We start from the raw sequence: 23142 nt of genomic DNA, 5'->3' as shown, positions 1-23142 counted from the left end.
TTTAAATAAAATAAAAAGACAAAAATAATTTTAAAATTTATGAAAAATGTAATGTTGCCACCTAATAGGAAAAGGTAATCTACAGAAGTTTCTGAAAATATTGCCTACTTGTAAAAAGAATAAAACTCAGACCTGTGCTACATACAAAAAAAAAAACAAAATGAACTACAAATAAATTACTTACTTAAATGTGAACCATAAAATACTAGGAGGAAATATTTATTTAACTGGTTACTCAGCAAGGAAGAACTATCCACAAAATGCTAATAGAAAAAAGTAAATAAATTAGATAAAACACTCAAAATACCTGTATAAAAATAATTTTATAAAAGAAAAGCAACAAACTGAAGAAAAATTTTACCATAAACACAACAGATAGGAAAACCAAAAAGAAAAAGGCAAAGCACATTAACTAAAAACTCGAAGGTAAAAGACAATTCACATGAAAAACCACGTTCACTCTCACTACTAATAAAGTAAGTGTAAATTAAAACAAGGGGATGACAATTTTTTCTGTAAAATCTTTTGGACAATGCATAACTTATAATATTCACAGTCTCTGTCTCAATAATCTGACTCTGAAGACTCTATCCTCAAATAATAAGAAATGAAGACAAAGCCTTCTGGCTATTTATTACAAAAAGCAAAAAGCAACCCAATATTCAATAATGGGGCTTGCTAAATAAACTCACATTATTTGAACTGCAAATTTAGGTTTTCTTCTTCACACTAGTAAACTTTCTCTTATTATATATTTTCCTAAAATTTGTTCCCTTTTTTTTCTATTCTAGTTTTTGAAAAAATCATTTATTGACTTTCTACTGTCTATCTTCCAGATTTTTCTTCTTTTCACTTGCTCTCATGGGCGATTTTCCTCAAGCCCATCCTCCAAGTTCTACTCCTGGCTACTTCTAATGTAGTTTGAAGCACTATAATCATTAGATCCATCCTACTCTCCCTTTCTCCCTTCCTCTCTTCCTCCCTTCCTCTTTTCCTCCCTTCCTTCCCTCTCTCTTCTTTCTCTCAGCTCTCTGTTAATCTTATTCATTTTTCTTTAAATGCTTTCATTTGAGAGAGCAATTTTATATAGCATGTTCTTGTATTTCCTGGATCCATTTTTCCAAAGTGAATTTATCTCCATTTTCTTATTGATTTTCTTCATGGAGGTATTTTTACATAGGCCCTAAATGATGATGAAAGAACTCTGCACCTTCTTTGTGCTTTAAACTCTGTGGTTCCCATTTGGTAATAGGAGTAGGTCTAGAAATGTTCTGAGTAACAGAGTGGGTGGATACTTCTTGACTCTTCCCCATTTGTCTGGGTATTATCTGACTTGTTCTTTGTATCTTGAGCTGCTGCAGAAATTAATATTGATGGTTTATACGCTTTGTTCAGTTTTTTAGCTACTCCAGTGCAGAGTGAAAATTATTACGGTCAGCTACAGTTGAAGTAGGCTATCTGTGGGCCTCTATCACAATATCTAATAAAAAACATACGTCAGAGGAACTCTTACAACTCAGTAATAAAAACACAATTCAATTAAAAACTGAGCAAAGGATCTCAACAGACATTTCTTCAAAGAAGATATATAAATGGCCAATAGCATATGAAACAATGCTCACCATTACTAATCGTTATCTGATAGTTCAATTTGACCTAGTAATTTTCCTCCTAGATATACACTGAGTGGCCAGATTATTATGCATTTCATAAGGGGTGTCCCTCAGCCCAGCCTGCACCCTCTCCAATCTGGGACCCATCAAGGGATGTCCGACTGCCCGGGAGTCAGACATACATCTCACAATCCAGGATGGCTGGCTCCCAACCGCTCGCCGGCCTGTCTGCCTGCCTGATTGCCCCTAACCGCTTCTGCCTGCCAGCCTAATCACTCCCGTGGCAATGCCTAACTGCTTCCCTGCTGGCCCAATTGCCTCTAACTGCCCTCCCCTGCCAGTCTGGTCACCCCTAACTGTCCTCCCCTGCAGGCCTGGTCGCCCCCAACTGTCCTCCCCTGCAGGCCTGGTGGCCCCCAACTGCCCTCCCCTGCAGGCCTGGTCCCCCCCAACTGCCCTTCCCTGCAGACTGGTCCCCCACAACTGCCCTTCCCTGCAGGCCTGGTCCCTCCCAACTGCCCTCCCCTGCTGGCCTGGGTCCCCCCCAACTGTCCTCACCTGCAGGCCTGGTCACCCCCAAACTGCCCTCCCTTGCAGGCCATCTTGTGGCAACCATCTTGTGTCCACATGGGGACAGCTATCTTTGACCACATGAGGCAGCCATCTTGTGTGTTGGAGTGACAGTCAATTTGCATATTACTCTTTTATTACATAGAATTCACTTAATATAAATTTACGTTGTTATGAAAAAAGCTCCTAGATGTATTGAATTTCAAGTCCCACCTGCAGTTGCCATGGCAGGGCCAGACCAAATGATTTCGAGGGCTTTATATGGCCTGCTGGCTGGATGTTCCCCACCCCTGCATATGGGACAGAAACTGCTATTACTCCCCAATTCTTCATTTCACTCTTGTCCCAAATTTTCATTAGCCACATGCCATCCTATCTAATAAAAGAGTAATATGCAAATTGACTGTCACTCCAACACACAAGATGGCTGCCACAAGATGACCAGCAGGGGAGGGCAGTTGGGAGGAACCAGGCCTACAAGGGAGAACACTTGGGGGTGATCAAGCCTGCAGGGGAGGGCAGTTAGGGGTGACCAGGCCGGCAGAGGAGGGAAGTTGGGAGCAACTGGGCCTGCAGGGAAGGGCAGTTGGGGGGGGAAACCCAGGCCTGCAGGGGAGGGCAGTTGGGAGGGACCAGGCTGGCGGGAGAGGGCAGTTAGGGGCAATCGGGCTAGCAGGGGAGCAGTTAGGCATCAATCAGGCTGGCAGGGGAGTGGTTAGGGGGTGATCAGGCTGGCAGGCAGAAGCAGTTAGGAGCAATCAGGAAGGAAGGAAGGCGAGCAGTTGGGAGCCACCAGTCCTGGATTGTGAGAGGGATGTCCAACTACCCATTTAAGCCTGATCCCGGGGTCCCAGATTGGAGAGGGTGCAGGCTGGGCTGAGAGATACATCCCCCGGTGCACGAATTTCGTGCACCAGGCCTCTAGTATATAATAGACTAAATTTCCAGCCTCCCTCACACTAACTTATTGGCCAAGAGTATGTAGGTGAAAATTATGGGTGTTGCAATTTCTAAAAAGTGTCCTTCGACAGAAAAGGTGAGGCCTTGTTTGCCAACCCTTCTTCCTGATGCCTCAAATGCTAAAGTGATTCACAACATGATTTGGAAGTCACGTGGGTGATGGCAGAGCTCAATGATCATGCAGTCCCTGAAAACTTACCCTACATTTTGTTGAAGCAACAGAGAAGTAAATTTCTAGTATCTGAAACCACCTTTTATTTTTAAGTTTTCTGTCAAGTGCAGCTCAACTAATTCTAATTCATTCAGCATATGATCTTAGGCCATAACGAAATGGTCACAAAGTTTTCAGTTATGCTTCAGTGGCATGGGATTGGAATATTAGCTTGAAATGCTGTAGACAGGCCCTGGCAGGTGTGGCTCAATTGGTTGGGCATCTTCCCATGCACCAAAAGTTTGCTAGTTCCATTCCCAGTCAGGGCACATGTTCAGAGTACAGGCTGGATCCCTAGTAAGGGACATGCAAGAGTAGGAGATCAATGTTCTGCTCTCACATCACTGTTTCACTTTCTCTCTCCCTCTCCCTTCCTCTCTTTCTAAAAAATCAATGAAAAATATATTTTTTACCTAAATAAAAAAAAGTGGGGAAAAAAAAAAAAAAAAATATATATATATATATATATATATATATATATATATTTTTTTTTTTTTTTTTAAATACTTTGGACAGCCCTAACTGGTTTGGCTCAGTGGATAGAGTCGGCCTGCGGACTGAAAGGTCCCAGGTTCGATTCCAGGTCAAGGGCATGTACCTTGGTTGCGGGCACATCCCCAGTAGGAGGTGTGCAGGAGGCAGCTGATTCATGTTTCTCTCTCATCAATGTTTCTAACTCTCTATCCCTATCCCTTCCTCTCTGTAAAATATAAATAAAATATATTTTAAAAAATAATACTTTGGACAGGGAAGTAAGGGCTGGGCTGATGCAGCCACTCCCTAGTAGGAGGCAGGAAACATGGCCACTGAAGCCAGGAGAGCAGCACCTGTGTGGCAGGGTCCATGTGGCTCTGGTCCTGTCTTCCTGTCTGTGCTCACAACAGCCACCTAGGACAGCAATCCAAACCACAGCGGGAGCTGCAGAGCCCAGGGCCAGTTCACCCTGGGACTGCCTCTGTAAAATATGTAGTTTAAAAAACCACCACCACCAAAACAGCAGTCTATTTGACCTCTCAGGCCATAGTCCTACTAATGAGCACACCAATCTTTGGGCAGAACCTATCCTGGAATGTCCAGCTCCACTGAGCAGCTCGTTCACCTCAACTGCAAAGGACAGTCTCTTTCCAACTGGATTTGTGGACAAACCTCCCCAGGGCAAACCTGATTTTGCCCATAGTCTAGTTTCTCCCCAGATAACCCATGGAATGACTGTGGAAAAAGATGAACACCTACAGCAGAAAAAGCCTGCAGGACCCCAGGAATACTAGGACACCGCTGAGCTCTTTCCTGGGCAAGGTACACACTGACAGTGCAGATGTTCTTCGACATGGATTTGGTCCTCAAGCCTATGACTCCTCCCCCTGACATGGACTGTAGGCCTGGCCCATTAATGGAGGCACTGGTATATCACCACTCTGAGTTTAGGACTGCATTACCCACAAAAAAAGAAAATGCAGTTGGTCCTTTTGTAATGCAACCTTCTGCAATGGGACAACATCCAAGACTTCCTCAGCTGCAGTAGGGACAAGCCTGGGGTCCTGGCACAGACCTCCGTCCCAAACAAGACTAATCCATTTGGGTCCATGTTCTGTCTCAATTTTCAGCAGGTGATCATGCAGAACAATATTATTTTGGTGACCTTACATGGACCCAAGGCCTGGTGCCAACCTGGGAACAATATATTCCCCCCTAGGGCCACTCATCACCTATGTCTCCGACTGTGTCATATTCTGCTCAACTGACCTTGGCAATACCACACTGTGGATGTTCTTGATCACCATGGCAGCCTTGAGAGGGGCACTCTGAGGTGAGAGAAAGCTGGGAACTCTGACATCAGATGAGGAGCCTGGAAATCCCTGAGCTCATTCTCACGCAGCCTGCCTGGGACAGTGGTGGCAGGCGAGACATGGACACAAACAGTTCTCAAGAAGCAACTCCTCCAGCCCAGATAACTAGACCCAGGCAATATTGACTAGTTCCTAAGGAGACAGGGTCCTGATTACAGACATCCACCCCTGTCCCATATAAAAAGGGACAACTTGGGGCTGTTTTATGGCTGAGAACAAGGATGAGGAATCCTAGCACATGGCCATAAATGCAAGTAAGCACCCTGCCTATAGGACTTAGGAGCTGGTGTAGACTAGTCTGTATCCACTATGGTGATCTGATGCGCTGAAGCCAAGGCAGCCTTCCTGCCCTCCTTGCTCCTGTCCTCTTACACATACTCTCTTGGTAGGCCCAGCTGGAAAACCAACGGGTTGAAAGAGCTTTCTGCTATCAGAGCATGAACCCCATCCCAGTTAGTTCACAAAATTATGCCTGGATCCCACTCTCCTGAGAGCCAGCCTTTGAAGGTGTCAGACAGAGCCTTATTCTTCCACTCCACCCTTGCCGTGTGTTGTACATTACCATTCTGTCTGCTTCCTAATTTTATGTGAAAATCTTAGTCAAAAGTATCTTCCTCCTGTGCTGTGTCTCAGCAGTCCAGTACAACTTGCTGGCATAACCATGAACTACCTTGGAGTCTAACCCTCCAGCCCAGAGCAGTGTTTGGATAGCTGTGGTCCCAGATGACCATAACTTCATGAGAGGCCCTAAGCAAGAACACCCAACTGAGCTGCCCCCAAATTCCTGACCCACAAGAAACGAATGAGATAATAAATGTGGTTTCTTTTTGTTGTTGCTTTAAGCCATTAAATTTTGGGGAAATTTGTTAAGCAGCAATAGATAAAAGCTTACAAATGGCTGGCATATCAGCGAACTACTGGAGGCATCCCAGGACTGCTCCCAGCACCTCAGGGCTTGCACTGGGAGCCCAGGAGCATCTTGCAACCTGCCCTCCAATAAAGTACCTATCCCCCAGCAACAACCCTCCCACATGCAGTTGTTGGGGTACTGTGTTATACTTTAAAATTTCTTGAAGTGGTACTACTTTGCACAAATATGCAACAAGGGGATCCTGGTTCATGAACTGCTCTTCAGTTCAGCCACTGCTGGAGGCTAAGGGAGGGGGGATTTTTATTTCACAGCAATAGAATCTCTGTTATCACAACATAATCTTTCGTTTACCTGGACTTCCAGAACCTGAAATTCAACTTGAAATGTAATCATGTGGCAATTTCCTGATAATTTGTGTCTTTGTAGAACTTTCTTTATACCTATCAATCAGAAAAACAAATATTTTATTTGCAAATAACAATTTTCTTCAAATATCCATGTGGTTATATAGTGTAAAGTATGTGTTAGTATTAGCATTGAAAATATCTAGAATAATCTGCACCAAATTGATTACCTTTGTGTGAAACAGAATTAAATCAACTTACACTTTCTAGCTCTCAATTATACCAAAAGATTAAGGTAAAGAATAGAAATTCCCATGTAACCAGCACTGAGTAAAGATACATCAATTTTAAAGGACCCCATGAAATTACCTCATGCCTTTTCCCAGGCTATATTCTACCCTCACCCAAGAAATAACCACTATTCTGAGTTTATCAACATCTAGATTTGCTAATAACAGTATTTTTAGAATGGCACAATTCCACAAGGAGAAAGAGAAAGAGATGAGAGGAACCTAATTTTAGAGGCTAAAAATCGTATGGATGAGCTAGATATCACATGTAAAAGAACTGAACTGGCAAACCTAGGAAAACTAAAACCTCAGCCAGCAACGGGGAAACCTTAGAGTCAAATCCATCTACGCACAGAATACCAGGAAAGGCATTCTGAATAGGCAGCATCAAGTACATCAATAGATGGAGGTGAACTTGGGGCTCAAAATAAGAAGACTGAGACTTCTGTAATAATAAAAGTCTGACACCTGGCCTGACATCACTCTCCATCCTCTGTATTCCATCTCCTCGTTCCAAGTACCTGAAGTGTCTAAATTCCATCACTCACTTCCACATGCAATTCAATCTTCCCAAGACTGAGAGGCACTCTCCCTCCTTCCCAGTCTTGAGGGTTATTTTGATGGAAGTCAGAAAGCATTTCCAAAAGTGATTCTTCCTTTAGGGAATGCTACTTCGTTCAAAGTTCCCGACATCCAATTGCACCGCTGAATTAGCTTCCCCTTTCCTGTTAGTGCATCACAGATCCTTGGCAATAAAACTCCTTGAGACCAGAAAACCCCTCCCTGGGTGAACAGTCCAGCTGCCGGTACTTTTCTCGTGGCGAGACTATGTTCAAGAGGAGTACGGTGCTGCAGACGAAGCACCTTTCGGGTCAGCGTGGTGGTGTTCTTACAACCACTTACCTCTGCTACTTGACTATTAAGCTGCTTAAATATCGACCCTGTCATCGTGTTTCCTTTAATATCCATCTCAGGCAGCTTTTAGGAGTGTTATGTACACTGTGATATTCAAGACCCTACAAAACAACTTTACCACAACCACACATTCAAAGAATTACCTTGTAAAATTTTAATTCAACGACACCCGACCCAATTCCTATGCATAACAAGAAAAGCTTCAACACCACTTTTAGATTAAAATTAACACTTACGCCTTTCTGTCATCTCAGCGCTCATTAAGTTCTCTGTCTTCTTGGAGTACTTTCTGATATTGATACCAGTAAGCGTATTTAGAAATAGAAGTTCTGATTCTAAATTTCCAAGATTACTTCTCAGATCTTTTGAAGTTTCCCATCCTTCAGAATCTGATTGGTATATTTCTTGAAATGATTTTCTAAAAAGCAAATATTGGAAATAATTACTCTAAAGAAGAAACCATCTAATATGTACAAATTTCTTCAAACCATTCCCATTTTGTGTTTCTCTTCCCATTAAAACCAACTCAAAACCAATGTGGCTCATTGACACTGCCACCTTTAATCACAACATAAAATAAACCTAACCAAATTATTTTACCATATTTCTACATATTTGAAGCAACTGTAAAAAATTATCACAGGAGTATTTTACAGAATCAAAATGTCCATTTTGGTCAAATTGTTTAAAATGTTCCCATCTAAATATCTGATATATCAAGACATCTCAAATTATGTTAAAAGATGGCACAAAATTAAAAACAAAATATACTAGCTAGCTTTAACTTCCAAAACAAGTAAAGTATCAGAGAGCATTATATTAAGAAAGAGATTCTCAGGAAATCTGAGAATAGAGGAGGTAAAAATTCCAAAAGAATAAAACATAATTTCCTTAACACTGCAATCAGATATTCTGCACTGAGAATATGTAACTCTATTTTCCTGGAAAAACACGAACATTTCGGCTAACATTCACAGTGAATGGTACTTTACTCTCTGCCATACTCTGTTGCCCTCATACTCAGCCACATTCTTCGGTGCCGACTTCTGCCCCGTAAGAAACGCCATCCTTCCATTCTGGAGCATATCGTCCTACTTCCCAGTCTACATCGCGGGCCCTCCAAATATGTATCGTTCACACTAGAGATCAAACACTTGTACAAAGTCTGTAGTGACTTTTTTAAATGTTGCTTTAATTATGATTTGAAATATTAACAAATATATTCTGAGAGAATGTCACATGCTCTTTTGTACTTGCCATCACTGATTGATGAAAAAAGTTACTTTAAATATACAAAGCTAATGAAAAAAAAGGAGGCAATCTTCATATATAAATGAGTTGCTGCCAAATGAATCTATAATAATAAAAGTGTAATATGCTAATTAGACCAGACAGTCGAATGACCTTCCAGACGTCATTCCAGACGTCCTTCCAGATAAAGCCGCAGTGGCAGGGGCCAAGGCAGAGATGGTTAGGGGTGATCAAGCAGGCAGGTGAGTGGTTAGGGGCAATCAGGCAGGCAGGCAGGGAGAGGCGGTTAGGGTCAATCAGGGAGGCAGGCAAGTGGTTAGGGGTGATCAGACAGGCAGGAAGGGCGGTTAGGCAGGCAAGCAAGTGGTTAAGGGAGATCCAGCAGGCAGGCAAGTGGTTAAGGGCGATCAAGCAGGCAGGCGAGTGGTTAAGGGCGATCAAGCAGGCAGGCGAGTGGTTAAGGGCGATCCAGCAGGCAGGCGAGTGGTTAAGGGCGATCAAGCAGGCAGGCGAGTGGTTAAGGGCGATCAAGCAGGCAGGCGAGTGGTTAAGGGCGATCAAGCAGGTAGGCGAGTGGTTAAGGGCGATCAAGCAGGTAGGTGAGTGGTTAGGGGTGAGCAGGCAGGCAGGCAGGCGAGTGGTTAGGAACCAGCAGTCCCAGATTGCGAGAGGGTGCAGACTGGGCTGAGGGACCCTCCCCACATTCCCCGTGCACGAATTTCATGCACCAGGCCTCTAGTACCAAATAATGTCACAGCAAACTATGAATGAAATGTCAAGGTATTTCTAATACTGTCATCAATTAAAGGATAGCTATGCAGAACACAAAGAACCTGTAACTTGGAATGGGGAGAATGGGAAGTTAATGTTTAAAGGTTACAGAGTTTCACTCAGGGGCAATGAAAACAGTCTAGAGAAGGACAGTGGTGATGATTGCGTGACAATGTAAAAGTACTGATGCTACTGAACTGTAGACTTTGAAAAAATTAAAATGGTAAATTTTATGTTATATATATTTTATCACAAAGACAACCTAAATTTTCTCATTCATAGCAGTGACATACTTTAAACAAAATATCATTGGTCCATTTCAATTACTGACATTGGTTGGAATGATGCTGGGTTATGAATTTTATTAGTTTTATAGTTAATTTATTATTCATAAATTTGTCTCCTTAGCGTAGTTTGTTGGCCAAAAGTAGAGGTTCAGAAGAAACTTGTCTCTTTTAAAACAAATCTAGCCCGGCTGGTGTGGCTCAGTGGTTGAGTGTCAATCTATGAATCAGGAATTCACAGTTTGATTCCCGATCAAGGCACATGCCCAGGTTGAGGGCTTGATCCCCAGTGTGGGATGTGCAAGAGGCAGCCGATCAATGATTCTCTCTAAACATTGATGTTTCTATCTCTCTCTCCCTCTCTCCTCCTCTCTGAAATCAATAAAAATATATTTTAAAATAATAACAACTGCCGGGGTTCTTTTCCCAACCTTACAAAGGGTTCAGCATTCTGGAGAAAGGGGCTGCGCATAGATTCAAGGAGTCCGGAGATAATTTTGAAAGGCATTGGGGGTCAGAGGATCTTCAGCTGAAGGAGCTAAAGACTCTCTCCTTGTCTAGGACCCGTGCTTTTATTATAACAAAATTTGTCCTTAGGCAAGGTGGAGATATACACTTCAAAGGGTAATGTATCAAAGGGTAGAATACAGAAGCATTATCAGTTTGGGGAATAGTCTAGAACTGTTCAGGTGTTTGGCCAACAGGAGGCAATAAAATGCCCTGAGCTGTCTGGCAGCAGACAATTATCCCATTCAGGTTTGAGGGAAGTGCTGTTTAGCCATTTCCAACAGGTAATTACATGTGTGGCTCACCCTTGTTGAGCCGCCCAAGCTTCACCAACCTTTTGGTAAAACTCTTGTAATTATTACATGCTGGAATTGGCTCCCAGCAAATAACAAAAAAGAAAACAAATCTACGTGAGCTCTGGCCCGTGTGGCTCAGCTGATTGAGCATGGTCCCATGAACCAGAAGGTTGCAGGTTTGTGTCCCCATTAGAGCACAAGCTGGGATTCTGGGCTCGATCCTCAGCACAGACGGGTAGGAGAAAGGAGGCAGCCGGTGGATGTTTCTCTTTCACATCTATGTTTCTCTCCTTCTCTCTTTCTCCTCTCACTCCCTTCCTCCCTCTCTCTAAAATCAATACAATCATATTTTAAAAATACAGTATAAAACAAATCTACATGAGACTTGAGTTTAAAAGTTAATGAGCAGTGACATCAGAGGAATGGCCCTGTGAGAGCACACCTTTTCCTCCTCCCTGAAATTTCAACAAGTTAACCAACAATAATTCAACAAAAAAAATTCTGCTCAGACCGGAGCAAGGAAACATCTAGAGGTGGGTTTACAGAGACGAGAAGGGAGGAAAGTGCAGAAGGCCTGCAGATATAGCCCTGTAGTCAGGAGCTCGTGGCTTGGCTGGCCTGAGGAGGAGAGAAAAGGGCTGGCGGGGGTGGGGGGGGAGGGAGTAGCAGGTGCTTCCTTTTCCAGGAGGAACAGAGCCGCTGGGGGTGCGGAAGGGCAGCCCAGCAGGGCGAGTGGCGAGGAAACAAACAGTGACGGGGCCAGCAGACGCGACAGAGCAAGGCTCCTGCCCTGCGCTCCCCACTGTCGGGCAGCAGCGGTGTTTCAGACAAAGAAACAACCACAGAGCCCTGCCGCCGCTGGGACTCCCCAAACTCACCTCCCTGGCCCTTGGCGTCGTAAGCCAAGAGCTACTGCAGGAGAACTGGTTTCCACCTGTGACTGGTTCCCAAGAGGGGTACTTGGCGTGGGACCCACGGAGGTCAGGGGTTGCCATTAGGTGAGGGCAACACAAACCCTACCCCCAAGCAGCATAGCTGTACTGTTTTACATAGGCCTGGGAGCTCACATCTGGGAGACTACAGAGGCAAAAAATCTAGCAATCCCCCAAAAAGAAAAAAGCCCGGGCCAGTTTTGCTCAGTGGATAGAGCATCAGCCTATGGACTGAAGGGTTCCGGGTTCAATTTCAGTCAAGGGCACGTACCTCGGTTGCAGGCTCCTTCCTGGCCAAGGCCCTAGTTGGGGTGCATGCAGGAAGTAGCCGATCAATGTGTTTCTCTCAAATCGATGTTTCTCTCTCTCTTTCCCTCTCTTCCACTCTCTCTAAAAATTAATGGAAAAATATCCTCAGTGAGGATTAATAAAAAATCTTGCGACACAGTGCCATCTACTGGAAAATAATGGAGAGACGACTTCATAGATAAATGTGTAAACAAAAGAGGACAGCAAATACCATGGAGAACCACAGCAAGAAGGATGACCAGAAAGAAAATGAAAAGTCTTCAGAAAGCAAATTTGAACACATGGAAATATGTGATATAAATGAGAGATTTCAAGATTGCAATTCTGAAAATACTCAAAGAGATGCAAGAAAATACTGACAGGCAATTCACTGCACTCAGAAAACAAATCAATAAACAAAATGAATACTTTACCAAAGAGTTTAAAACTTTTAAAAAGAACCAATCAGAAATCATAGTAATGAAGCATGCAATTAAGGAAATTAAAAGTGAACTACTGAGCCAAGAGAACAGAACCAACCAGATGGAGGAAAGAATTAGTGATACCAAAGACAGGAATTAAGAAATGATGCAGAGGGAGAAAAAATGGCAGCAGAATAGACAGACATGTCCAGAGCCTTGTCCCGGAGCAGAAAGAAAGGGCAGCTGAGGATCACAAGGGGAGTGTTTGTTGGCGAGTTGAGAGACAGCTACACTCCAGGAGAAGGTGGGGGACTGCTGGAGGGGGTTCCCCTGGATGGGCAGCCCCCACTGCCGCTGGGTTCCCTCCCAGAGACACCGGCTCAGACGCAGAGACCCTGCCATCTTGAAGGGGAAAGTAGATGTTATCGGAAGCCTGAAAATCTACAACTGCGGCACTCACCGAACAGATGCGAACCACAGAACACCGGTCCCCAATTGGCGCAGACGCGCGGATTCAGAGGAGCTCTACACTCCACCTCGGAAAGGTCAGATTTCGCCTGAGATAAGGTGAGGAGGTCTCTGGTCCTGGCAGGACAGAGAAAAGCGCGCACTGTGGGAGCTGGAGGACCGGGGGGAAGTCTGCACCTAGAAAAATCCGAGGCTGACGGGGCTGGCGTGATCCGGGAATGTGGAAGGGGGTTCTTAGAGCTGCTAACGGAGGGGATCTCTAAAAAGCAACCCATTTTCATCTGACGCAAAAGGACAGCCTAAAAATTTTAACCTTTTGCACTCGGATGTCGAGTGTGACTCGACACGGTTAGCATCGGTAGCAGCTCGAGAAAAAAGCAAGCGAGTGCAAAGGGTTAAAAGTGTGCCGGCTGCTTAGACCCAAGGGGGAAGGGGGACTGTGCAGACTTGCGCGCAGCCCGTTGTTCACACACTTGGGCGTTTTCCTCTTCAAATCCTTGCTTCTGATTGCTAAACCCAATACATAGGATCACCAGGTTAGGGACACCCTGGGAGACTGCAGGGGAAGTTGTTTTTCTGGAACCTGGGGATCAGAGCGGGGAATGACCGTCAGAGAGCCAGCTCTGGGGCAGCCCACTCCCACAAACCGGTATTGAGTGCCACAGGGAAAGCAGGATCTAAGCACAGGCTAGAGAGGACCTATAGACCCGGAGGTCAATCCAGAAACACTGCCACCCAGGGGCTAATCACAAATTGACTCTTGTGTAATCACAAATAAAGGAATACGAGAAATTAAGACAACTGCCTGCTTAAAAATCAGGACTGGCTTACAACACTGAGGAGCAGGGGAACTAGGGAACCGCAATACTGTCCTGATTGGGAAACAGGCAAGCCAGACAGAACAGTAGAGGAAGTGAATGACCTTCACTACTGCACATTTTTATTTTTTTTTCATCTTTTACTTAAGAAACTATTTTTTTTTCTTTTTTCCTCATTTGATTTTATATTTTTAATTATTACATTTTATTTTCAATCATTATTATTACTCCTACTATTTTACCTTTTTTTCAAAAAGTGCCATTTTATTTTCTCTTTATTTTACTTTGGGAGTAGTGTCCTACATTCTATTTTCATCTTTCCTTTAGTATCGTTTTACTCTATCTCAGCTTTACCTTTATGACATCACTCACTTCCTAACTTTTCCCCTTTTGATGTCCTGTTTCTCTTAACCTTTTCCTGCTTTAGATTTTCCCTATTGTTTCTGTTTACCCCTGTTAAAATGTAACCCTACTTGTATATCTAATTTCCAATCCCCTGCTCCAAATCCATACACACCTCTTTGTTATCTGTCTTAAGTATCCAAAAAATTGTTTTTCTCTCTATCCTTTTGTTGTTTTTTGCTTGAATGTTGATTATATCGATTTTTATGCTTTTTTATGAGATTGTTTTGCTTATTCTTTTTGTTTGTTTGTTTTTCTTTGTTTTTTGCTTCTGTTTTCCCTTGCCTCACTTGATATTAGTTTTTTGTAGTTTGCATTCATCTCCAGGTACTTGTTGTTGGCATTGGCTGGGATTAGTGGCTGTTCTATTAGAGTTTTCTCCCCATATATATACCGTATTTTCCAGCGTATAAGACGACTTTTTAACCCAGGAAAATCTTCTCAAAAGTTGGGGGTCATCTTATACGCCAGGTGTCATCTTAATAGGGCGGGTATATCCAAACTCTATATTTTAACTGGAAAAGTTGGGGGTCGTCTTATACGCCCAGTCGTCTTATACGCTGGAAAATATGGTGGTTTTTTCCCCCTTTTCTTTCTTATTCTTTCTTTTCTCTCTTACTTTTTTTTTCATTTTCCCATTTTCATTTTGGCACTACTCTTTTTCTTTTCTTTTCTTTTCTTTTCTTTTCTTTTCTTTTCTTTTTTTCCTCTTCTTCTTTCTCTCCTATCCCCTAATTTTCCTTTCTCTGGTGGTCACCTTTATTTGGGGTTATTAATATCGTGAATACATTTCTGTTCAGTGCCTTGTGTGCAGAACCTGGTTGTGTTGTATTTTGTGCCTTTAAATCAATGCAGGAGAGAGAGAACTACATAACCAGACATCTGGAGAAGAGAGACCATGAGGAGACAAAGAAACAGCCCGCATATGAAAGAAAAGCAGGCATCACCAGAAAAAGAAGTAAACGAAATGAAGGCAAGCAACCTGTCAGAGAAAGAATTCAGAGAAATGGTCATAAGGTGGCTGAAAAGAATGGAAGACAAATTCGACAATATGTGTAAGAACCAAGAGGAAATGAAGAAGAACCAAGAAGAAATGAAAAATGACATAGCTGCTGTAAAGAACTCAATAGAAAGCACCAGTAGACTAGAAGAAGCAGAGGACCTTATAAGTGAGCTAGAAGACAAGATGGAAAAAATACCCAAGTAGAGCAGCTTCTAGAAAAAACAACTCAAAAACAGGAGGAGAGCCTAAGGGAACTTTGGGACAACACAAAACAAAACAACATCCGCATAATAGAGGTTCCAGAAGAAGAGGAAACTGAGCAAGGAATAGAAAACCTGTTTGAAGAAATAATGACAGAAAACTTCCCTGATACAGGGAAGAAAAAACCCACACAAATCCAAGAAGCTCACAGAGTCCCAAGCAAAAGGAACCCCAAAAGACCGACGCCAAGGCACATTATAAGTAAATTGGCAAACACCAAAAACAAAGTAAGAAGCTTAAAAGCGACCAGAGAGAGACAGAAAATTACCAACAAAAGATCCCCCATCAGACTAGTGACTGATTTCTCAACAGAAACTCATCAGGCCAGAAGGGAATGGAATGAAATATACAAACTCATGCAAAGGAAGGGTCTGAATCCAAGAATACTATACCCAGCAAGGCTATCAATCAAAATTGAAGGTGAAATGAGGAGCTTCACAGACAAAAAAGGACTAAGGGAATTTATTACCACCAAACCAGCAATGCAAGAAATGCTAAGGGGTCTGCTGTAAAAAAAAGAAATAGGAAGCAAAGAGGGAACACAGGGGTAAAGAATAAAAATAGCGGAGCTCCAACAGCACAATCAGTTAGCACATGGTACTTATAAGAATAAAATGGTGACAAATAAGTACCTATCAATAATAACTTTAAATGTAAATGGATTAAATGCCCCAATCAAAAGACAGAGGGTAACAGATTGGATAAGAAAACAAGACCCAGAGAAACCAAGATGGCGGCATAGGTAAACACCTAAACTGCTGCCTCGCACAACAACTTCGAAACTACAACTAAAAGACAAAACGTAAAACAGAACCACGGGAAAGCTGGCTAAGTGGAACTTCTACAACTAGAAGGAAAGAGAAAAAAGCATTGAAACGTGCACAAGCGCTGAAAAGCTGAGATACGGAGGCACGCGAATCAGGCTGGAGGCGGGCGACTGGGTGCTTTTTTCAACCCAAAGGGAGACAAGCTCCTGATTACTCTGAACTCCAGCTTCTGGGTAGACGCTGGGGACCCAAACTCCTACGGGGAGAACCTGGACTGTCTGCCATCAGGTTGGAAAGTAAGGGTGACTTTCTTGCAGAGGTGCGCCCAGCAATCATTGTTTACTGCGTTGGGGCACGGGACATGGGGACTTGGAAATGCGGAGACGCAGAGAGGGCTGACTGGCAGCCATCGCTGTTTGCCACACCCTAGCCTAGTGACTCCTTGAGACCCCGCCCCGCACAATCTACAAACCCACCCAAGCTCCACGCAGCGACTTTTGCATATAAATAGCCTGCCCTATCCCAGCTTAACCTAACAAACTGCAGCTCTAGTCAGACAGCTCCAAAACCTCCAAACCCCAAGCAAAGAGGAGAAAACTGTAGTTCTCGCTTTAGCTCCTGCTGGGTGGCCTCAGACAGTAGCTGACCTGCACCCCATTGGTGATCCAGAAGCTAGAGTATCTAGTGGTCAGTGTGAGACGACACCAGATTTCAACTCCTCACATCCATAAGTGACACATTCAAGAGGTAGACTCAGTGAGCAGCACCAAAGCCCCACTGAAACAAGTCCTGCCCCATAAGCGTGTCTCCAGCACAGCAGTTCTTCCATTATAGACACAATGGGTCCTCACAGCCAATTGGCCTGGAAGTCAATTCCTCCCAGTGACACCAACAACAATCAAGACTTAACTACAACAAGGCTGTATGCACAGTCCACAAAGGGGTGCACCAAGAGTGTCCACCTCAGGTAACTGGGAGGCAGACCCACTGGGCCATATAGGACATCTAGCACAAAAAGCCACCCTACCAACTCAGGGAAGCAGCGAAAATGCAGAGACAAAGAAACATCAATCCTAAACGACTCACTAGACCAGATGGAATTAATTGACATCTTCATTCCTCGGCGCTGCCTACAGAGGTGGCAGCCATCTCCTACTCAGCACCATGGCTGCCCTCAGACCCCTCGTGAAGCCCAAGATTGTCAAAAAGAGGACCAAGAAGTTCTTCCGGCACCAGTCAGACAGATATGTCAAAATTAAGCGGACCTGGCAGAAATCCAGAGGCACTGACAATGGGGTGCGTAGAAAATTCAAGGGCAGATCTTGATGCCCAACATTGGTTATGGGAGGAACAAGAAAACAAAGCACATGCTGCCCAGTGGCTTTCGGAAGTTTCTGGTCCATAACGTCAAGGAGCTTGAAGGGCTGCTGATGTGCAATAAATCTTACTGTGCTGAGATTGCTCACAGCGTCTCCTCAAAGAACCGCAAAGCCATTGTGAAAAGAACAGCCCAGCTGGCCATCAGAATCACCAATCCCAATGCCAGGCTGCGCAGCGAAGAAAATGAACAGACAGATTGTGTGCACTTTGTATTTGTGTTAATAAAATCATAAAATTCTGCCAAAAAAAAAATTGACATCTTCAGAACATTTCACCCCAAAGCCACAGAACATACATTCTTCTCAAGTGCACAAGGGTCATTTTCAAAGTTAGACCATATATTTGGTCACAGGCAAAGTCTCTTCAAATTCAAGAAGACAGAAATCATATCAAGCATTTTCTCAGATCACAGTGGCATAAAACTGGAAATCAACTAAAATAAAAACAATCCAAAAATATCAAACACATGGACACTAAATACCATGCTATTAAACAATCTCAATAGGCCAATAACTATGGAAAAAATTGAAGCAGTCATCAAAAAGCTTCCAGCAAACAAAAGCCCGGGCCAGATGGCTTCACAGGGGAGTTTTACCAAACATTCAAGGAAGAACTAAAACCTATCCTCCTCAGACTATTCCAAAAAATTCAAGAGGAAGGAACGCTTCCAAGCTCCTTCTATGAAGCCAGCATCACCCTAATACCAAAACCAGATAAAGACAACACAATGAAAGAGAATTACAGACCAATATCCCTCATGAACATAGATGCCAAAATTCTCAACCAAATTCTAGCAAATTGGATCCAGCAGCACATCAGAAAGATCATACACCATGACCAAGTAGGATTTATCCCAGGGATGCAAGGATGGTACAATATCCGCAAATCAATAAACGTGATACATCACATAAACAAATTGAGAGATAAAAATCACATAGTCATATCAATTGATGCAGAAAAAGCATTTGACAAAATCCAACACCCTTTCTTGATAAAAACTCTCAGCAAGGTGGGAATAAAAGGATCATACCTCAACATAATAAAAGCCATATATGATAAACACACAGCCCACATCATACTCAATGGGCAAAAACTAAAACCATTTGCCCTAAGAACAGGAACAAGACAGGGATGCCCACTCTCACCACTCCTGTTTGACATAGTACTGGAAGTATTAGCCATTGCAATTAGACAAGAAGAAGAAATAAGAGGCATCCAAATTGGAAAATAAGTAAAGCTGTCCTTATTTGCAGATGACATGATATTGTACATAAAAAACACAAAAGACTCCATCAAAAAACTAATAGACTTAATAAATGAATTTGGCAATGTAGCAGGATACAAAATTAATGCCAAGAAATCTATGGCATTTCTTTACACCAATAGTGAACTTACAGGCAGAGAGACTAAAAAGGCAATCCCATTTACCATCGCACCAAAAAAATTAAGATACCTAGGAATAAATTTAACAAGGAGGTAAAAGACCTATACGCAGAAAACTACAGGACACTGAAAAAAGAGATAGAGGAAGACGTAAACAGATGGAAGAACATACCGTGTTCATGGATTGGTATAATCAACATCATTAAAATGTCCATACTACCCAAAGCAATCTATAGATTCAATGCACTCCCCATTAAAATACCAACAGCATATTTCACAGACCTAGAAAGAACTCTCCAAAAATTCATCTGGAATAAAAAAAGACCCCGAATAGCCACAGCAATCGTGAGAAAGAAGAACCAAGTAAGTGGGATCTCAATACCAGATTTCAAGCTGTATTACAAAGCCACTGTTCTCAAAACAGCCTGGTACTGGCACAAGAACAGACATTATAGATCAATGGAATAGAATAGAGAATCCAGATATTGACCCAAACCACTATGCTCAATTAATATTTGACAAAGGAGGCATGAACATACAATGGAGTCAAGACAGTCTCTTCAATAAATGGTGTTGGGAAAACTGAACAGATACATGCAAAAAAATGAAACTAGATCACCAACTTACACCATACACAAAAATAAACTCAAAATGGATACAGGACTTAAACATAAGACGGGAAACCATAAAAATACTAGAGGAATCCACAGGCAACAAAATCTCAGACATATGCCAAAAGAACTTCTTCACTGACACTGCCCCTAGGGCAATGGAAGCTAAAGAGAAAATTAACAAATGGGACTACATCAAAATAAAAAGCTTTTTTACAGCAAAAGAAACCATCAACAAAACAACAAGAAAGCCCACTGTATGGGAGAACATATTTGCAAATGCTATCACTGATAAAGGTTTAATCTCCAACATCTACAGGCAGCTTATGCAACTCAATAAGAGGAAGATAAATGATCCAATAAAAAAATGGGCAACAGACCTAAACAGAATATTTTCAAAAGAAGACAGAAGGAAGGCCAAGAGACACATGAAAACATGTTCAAAGTCACTTATTATCCGAGAGATGCAAATCAAAACAACAATGAGGTACCATCTCTCACCTGTCAGAATGGCTATCATCAACAAATCAACAAACGACAAGTGTTGGCGAGGATGCGGAGAAAAAGGAACCCTCGTGCGCTGCTGGTGGGAATGCAGACTGGTGCAGCCACTGTGGAGAACAGTATGGAGTTTCCTCAAAAAACTGAAAATGGAACTCCCATTTGACCCAGTGATCCCACTCCTGGGAATATATCCGAAGAAACTAGAAACACCAATCAGAAAGGATATACACACCACTATGTTCATAGCCGCACAATTTACAATAGCTAAGATTTGGAAACAGCCTAGGTGCCCGTCAACAGATGACTGGATCAGAAAACTGTGGTACATCTACACAATGGAATACTATGCTGCCATAAAAAAGAAGGAATTCTCATCATTTGCAGCAACCTGGATGGAATTGGAGAACATTATGCTAAGTGAAATAAGCCAGTCAATGAAAGAAAAATACCACATGATCTCACTCATTTAGGGATAGTAAAGATCATTATAAAGTGATGAACAAAAAGATAGATACAGAGACAGTAAAGCATCAAACAGACTCAAATTACAGGGGGAAAGTTAGGGAGAGGTGGGGGAGTTATGAAATCAAACGAAGGACTTGTATGCATGCATATAAGCATAAACAATGGACGCAAAACTCTGGGGGGGGAGGGCATGTGTGGGTGTGGGGTGTGGGGGGCAATGGTAAGATATGTACACATATAATACCTCAATAAAAAAAAATAAAAAAAATAAAAAAGAAACCATCAACAAAACAACAATGAAGCCCACTGTGTGGGAGAACATATTTGCAAATGTTATCACTGATAAAGGTTTAATTTCCAACATCTACAGGCAACTTATACAACTTAATAAAAGATAAATGATCCAATAAAAAAATGGGCAACGGACCTAAATAGAATCTTTTCGAAAGAAGACAGAAGGAAGGCCAAGAGACACATGAGAACATGCTCAAAGTCACTAATTATCCGAGAGATGCAAATCAAAACGACAATGCAGTACCATCTCACACCGGCCAGAATGGCTATCATCAACAAATCAACAAACGACAAGTGTTGGCGAGGATGCGGAGAAAAAGGAACCCTCGTGCACTGCTGGTGGGAATGCAGACTGGTGCAGCCACTGTGGAGAACAGTATGGAGTTTCCTCAAAAAACTAAAAATGGAACTCCCATTTGACCCAGCGATCCCACTTCTAGGAATATATCCCAAGAAACGAGAAACACTAATCAGAAAGGATATATGCACCCCTATGTTCATAGCAGCACAATTCACCATAGCTAAGATTTGGAAACAGCCTAGGTGCCCATCAGCAGATGAGTGGATTAGAAAACTGTGGTACATCTACACAATGGAATACTACGCTGCCATAAAAAAGAAGGAATTCTTACCGTTTACAGCAGCATGGATGGACCTCGAGAGCATTATGTCAAATGAAATAAGCCAGGCAATGAAAGAAAAATACCACATGATCTCACTCATTTATGGAAAATAAAGAACATTATAACCTGATGAACAAAAAGATACAGAGGCAATAAAGCACCGAACAGACTGTCAAATTACAGCGGGAATGCTGGGGAGTGTTGGGGAGGGGGGGAAAGAAATCAACTGAAGGACTTGTATGCATGCATATAAGCACAACCAATGGACACAAGACACTGGGGGGGTGGGATAAGGACATGCGACAGGGAGTAGGGGAGGCTGGGGGAAGGTCAGTGGGGGGAAAAAAAAGGAGATATATGTACTACTACTTGTAATACTTTAAACAATAAAAAAAAAAAGAAACATTGATGAGAGAGAAACATTGATTAGCTGCCTCCTGCACACCTCCTACTGGGGATGTGCCCGCAACCAAGGTACATGCCCTTGACCAGAATCGAACCTGGGACCTTTCAGTCAGCAGGCCGACATTCTATCCACTGAGCCAAACCAGTTAGGGCTGTTACAGCTTTCTGGTGGCTGCCTTTTTATATATACAGATGGGTGTAGAATTTCAATTTTACAAGATGAAAAATTATAGAGATGGATAGTGGTGACAACTGCACAACATTATGAATGTATGTATCACTGATCTGTATACTTAAAAAATAATTAAGATGGTAAAATTTATGGTTTTCACCACAATAACACACACACACACACTTCAGTGCATTATCAACCCTAACTCAACAGAGAATTCAGATTGAGAGAAGCCCTATAAATGAAGAGAATGTGGCAAAGCCTTTCTGAATTCCACAGGCCTTACTTTCCATCACATAACTCATACTAGAGAGAATCCTCATGAATATAGAGAATGTGGCAAAGCCTTTAGCAAGTCCTCAAACTTGACTGAGCATCAGAACTCTGAAGAGAAGCCACATGAGTTGGCAGCTCCTCAACCTTACTGCGCACATCAGCGAGGTCACACTGGAGAGGAGCCTTATAAATGTAGAAACAGTAACAAAGCCTTTCATCAGTGTTCCTGCCGAATTGTACAGCAGAGGAGTCATACTTGAGAGAAATATTACAGATATGATTGTCATAAGTCCTTGACCAGCAGTGAGAACTTACTGAACATCACAGAATTCTGACTGGGAAGAAGCCTTATGAATGTGAAAAATATAGAAAAACCTTTAAAAGCCATTCTTTTATTACTGTAACGAGACTTCATTCTGAAGAGAAACCTTAAAATTTATAGCATGTGCAAGAGCCTGTACCCACAGCTCAAAATTTACTGAATATCAGAGGCTTTTATAGTGGTGGAAAGCCTTACAGAGCAGAAAATGTGAGAACGCACCTGGCTGGCCTCTCATCACTGTTTCCGTCGCTCCCTCTCTCCTCTCTGTGCCATAGCAATGGCACCTAACCCTCTTCCTCTCCCAGGTCAGTCCTTCAGGCTCCTGTAGCTTCTGTTCAGTCGTTTGGACTGTTTCTAATGCTATAACTCACATCAGAATTTGGCAAACATATTGCTTTATATTCATGAAGTAGGTAGACTACCATACAAGTTTTCATGCTGGATTCTATAGTTTTTAATATGAATATTAATTTTTGGAAAATAATAAACTGGCTCCTGTGTACTTTATAACTGGAATGAAAACAAAAAACACATACACCAAAAATTTTGGTACACAGATCCCAATCTTCCTTCTCCACCATAGTGAAAAGAAAGTTCACATTAAACCAAACACCCG

At 42.5% G+C, this 23142-nt stretch overlaps 1 protein-coding gene and 1 pseudogene across 2 annotated transcripts in view; one reads left to right on the top strand and one right to left on the bottom strand.

Annotated features, from left to right (window-relative positions):
* The window catches only part of CENPP (centromere protein P), a 258919-nt gene that overhangs the window by 234631 nt on the left and 1146 nt on the right, over positions 1-23142 (bottom strand). For both annotated transcript variants that reach the window (XM_008156887.3, XM_054727451.1), the window contains exons 2-3: positions 7858-8039; positions 6424-6512 (exon numbers count right to left, since the gene is read on the bottom strand). In XM_008156887.3, coding sequence (XP_008155109.1) covers positions 6424-6512; positions 7858-8039 — 271 coding nt within the window. The remainder of the gene's footprint in view (positions 1-6423; positions 6513-7857; positions 8040-23142) is intronic.
* LOC114228158 (60S ribosomal protein L32-like) lies at positions 17214-17715 on the top strand (annotated as a pseudogene).

The sequence above is a fragment of the Eptesicus fuscus genome, chromosome 15 (assembly GCF_027574615.1).
Source record: "Eptesicus fuscus isolate TK198812 chromosome 15, DD_ASM_mEF_20220401, whole genome shotgun sequence".
In the NCBI taxonomy this organism is placed as follows: domain Eukaryota; kingdom Metazoa; phylum Chordata; class Mammalia; order Chiroptera; family Vespertilionidae; genus Eptesicus; species Eptesicus fuscus.
Note: the sequence above shows the minus strand (reverse complement) of the source record. Positions and strands in the feature narration are given on the sequence as shown.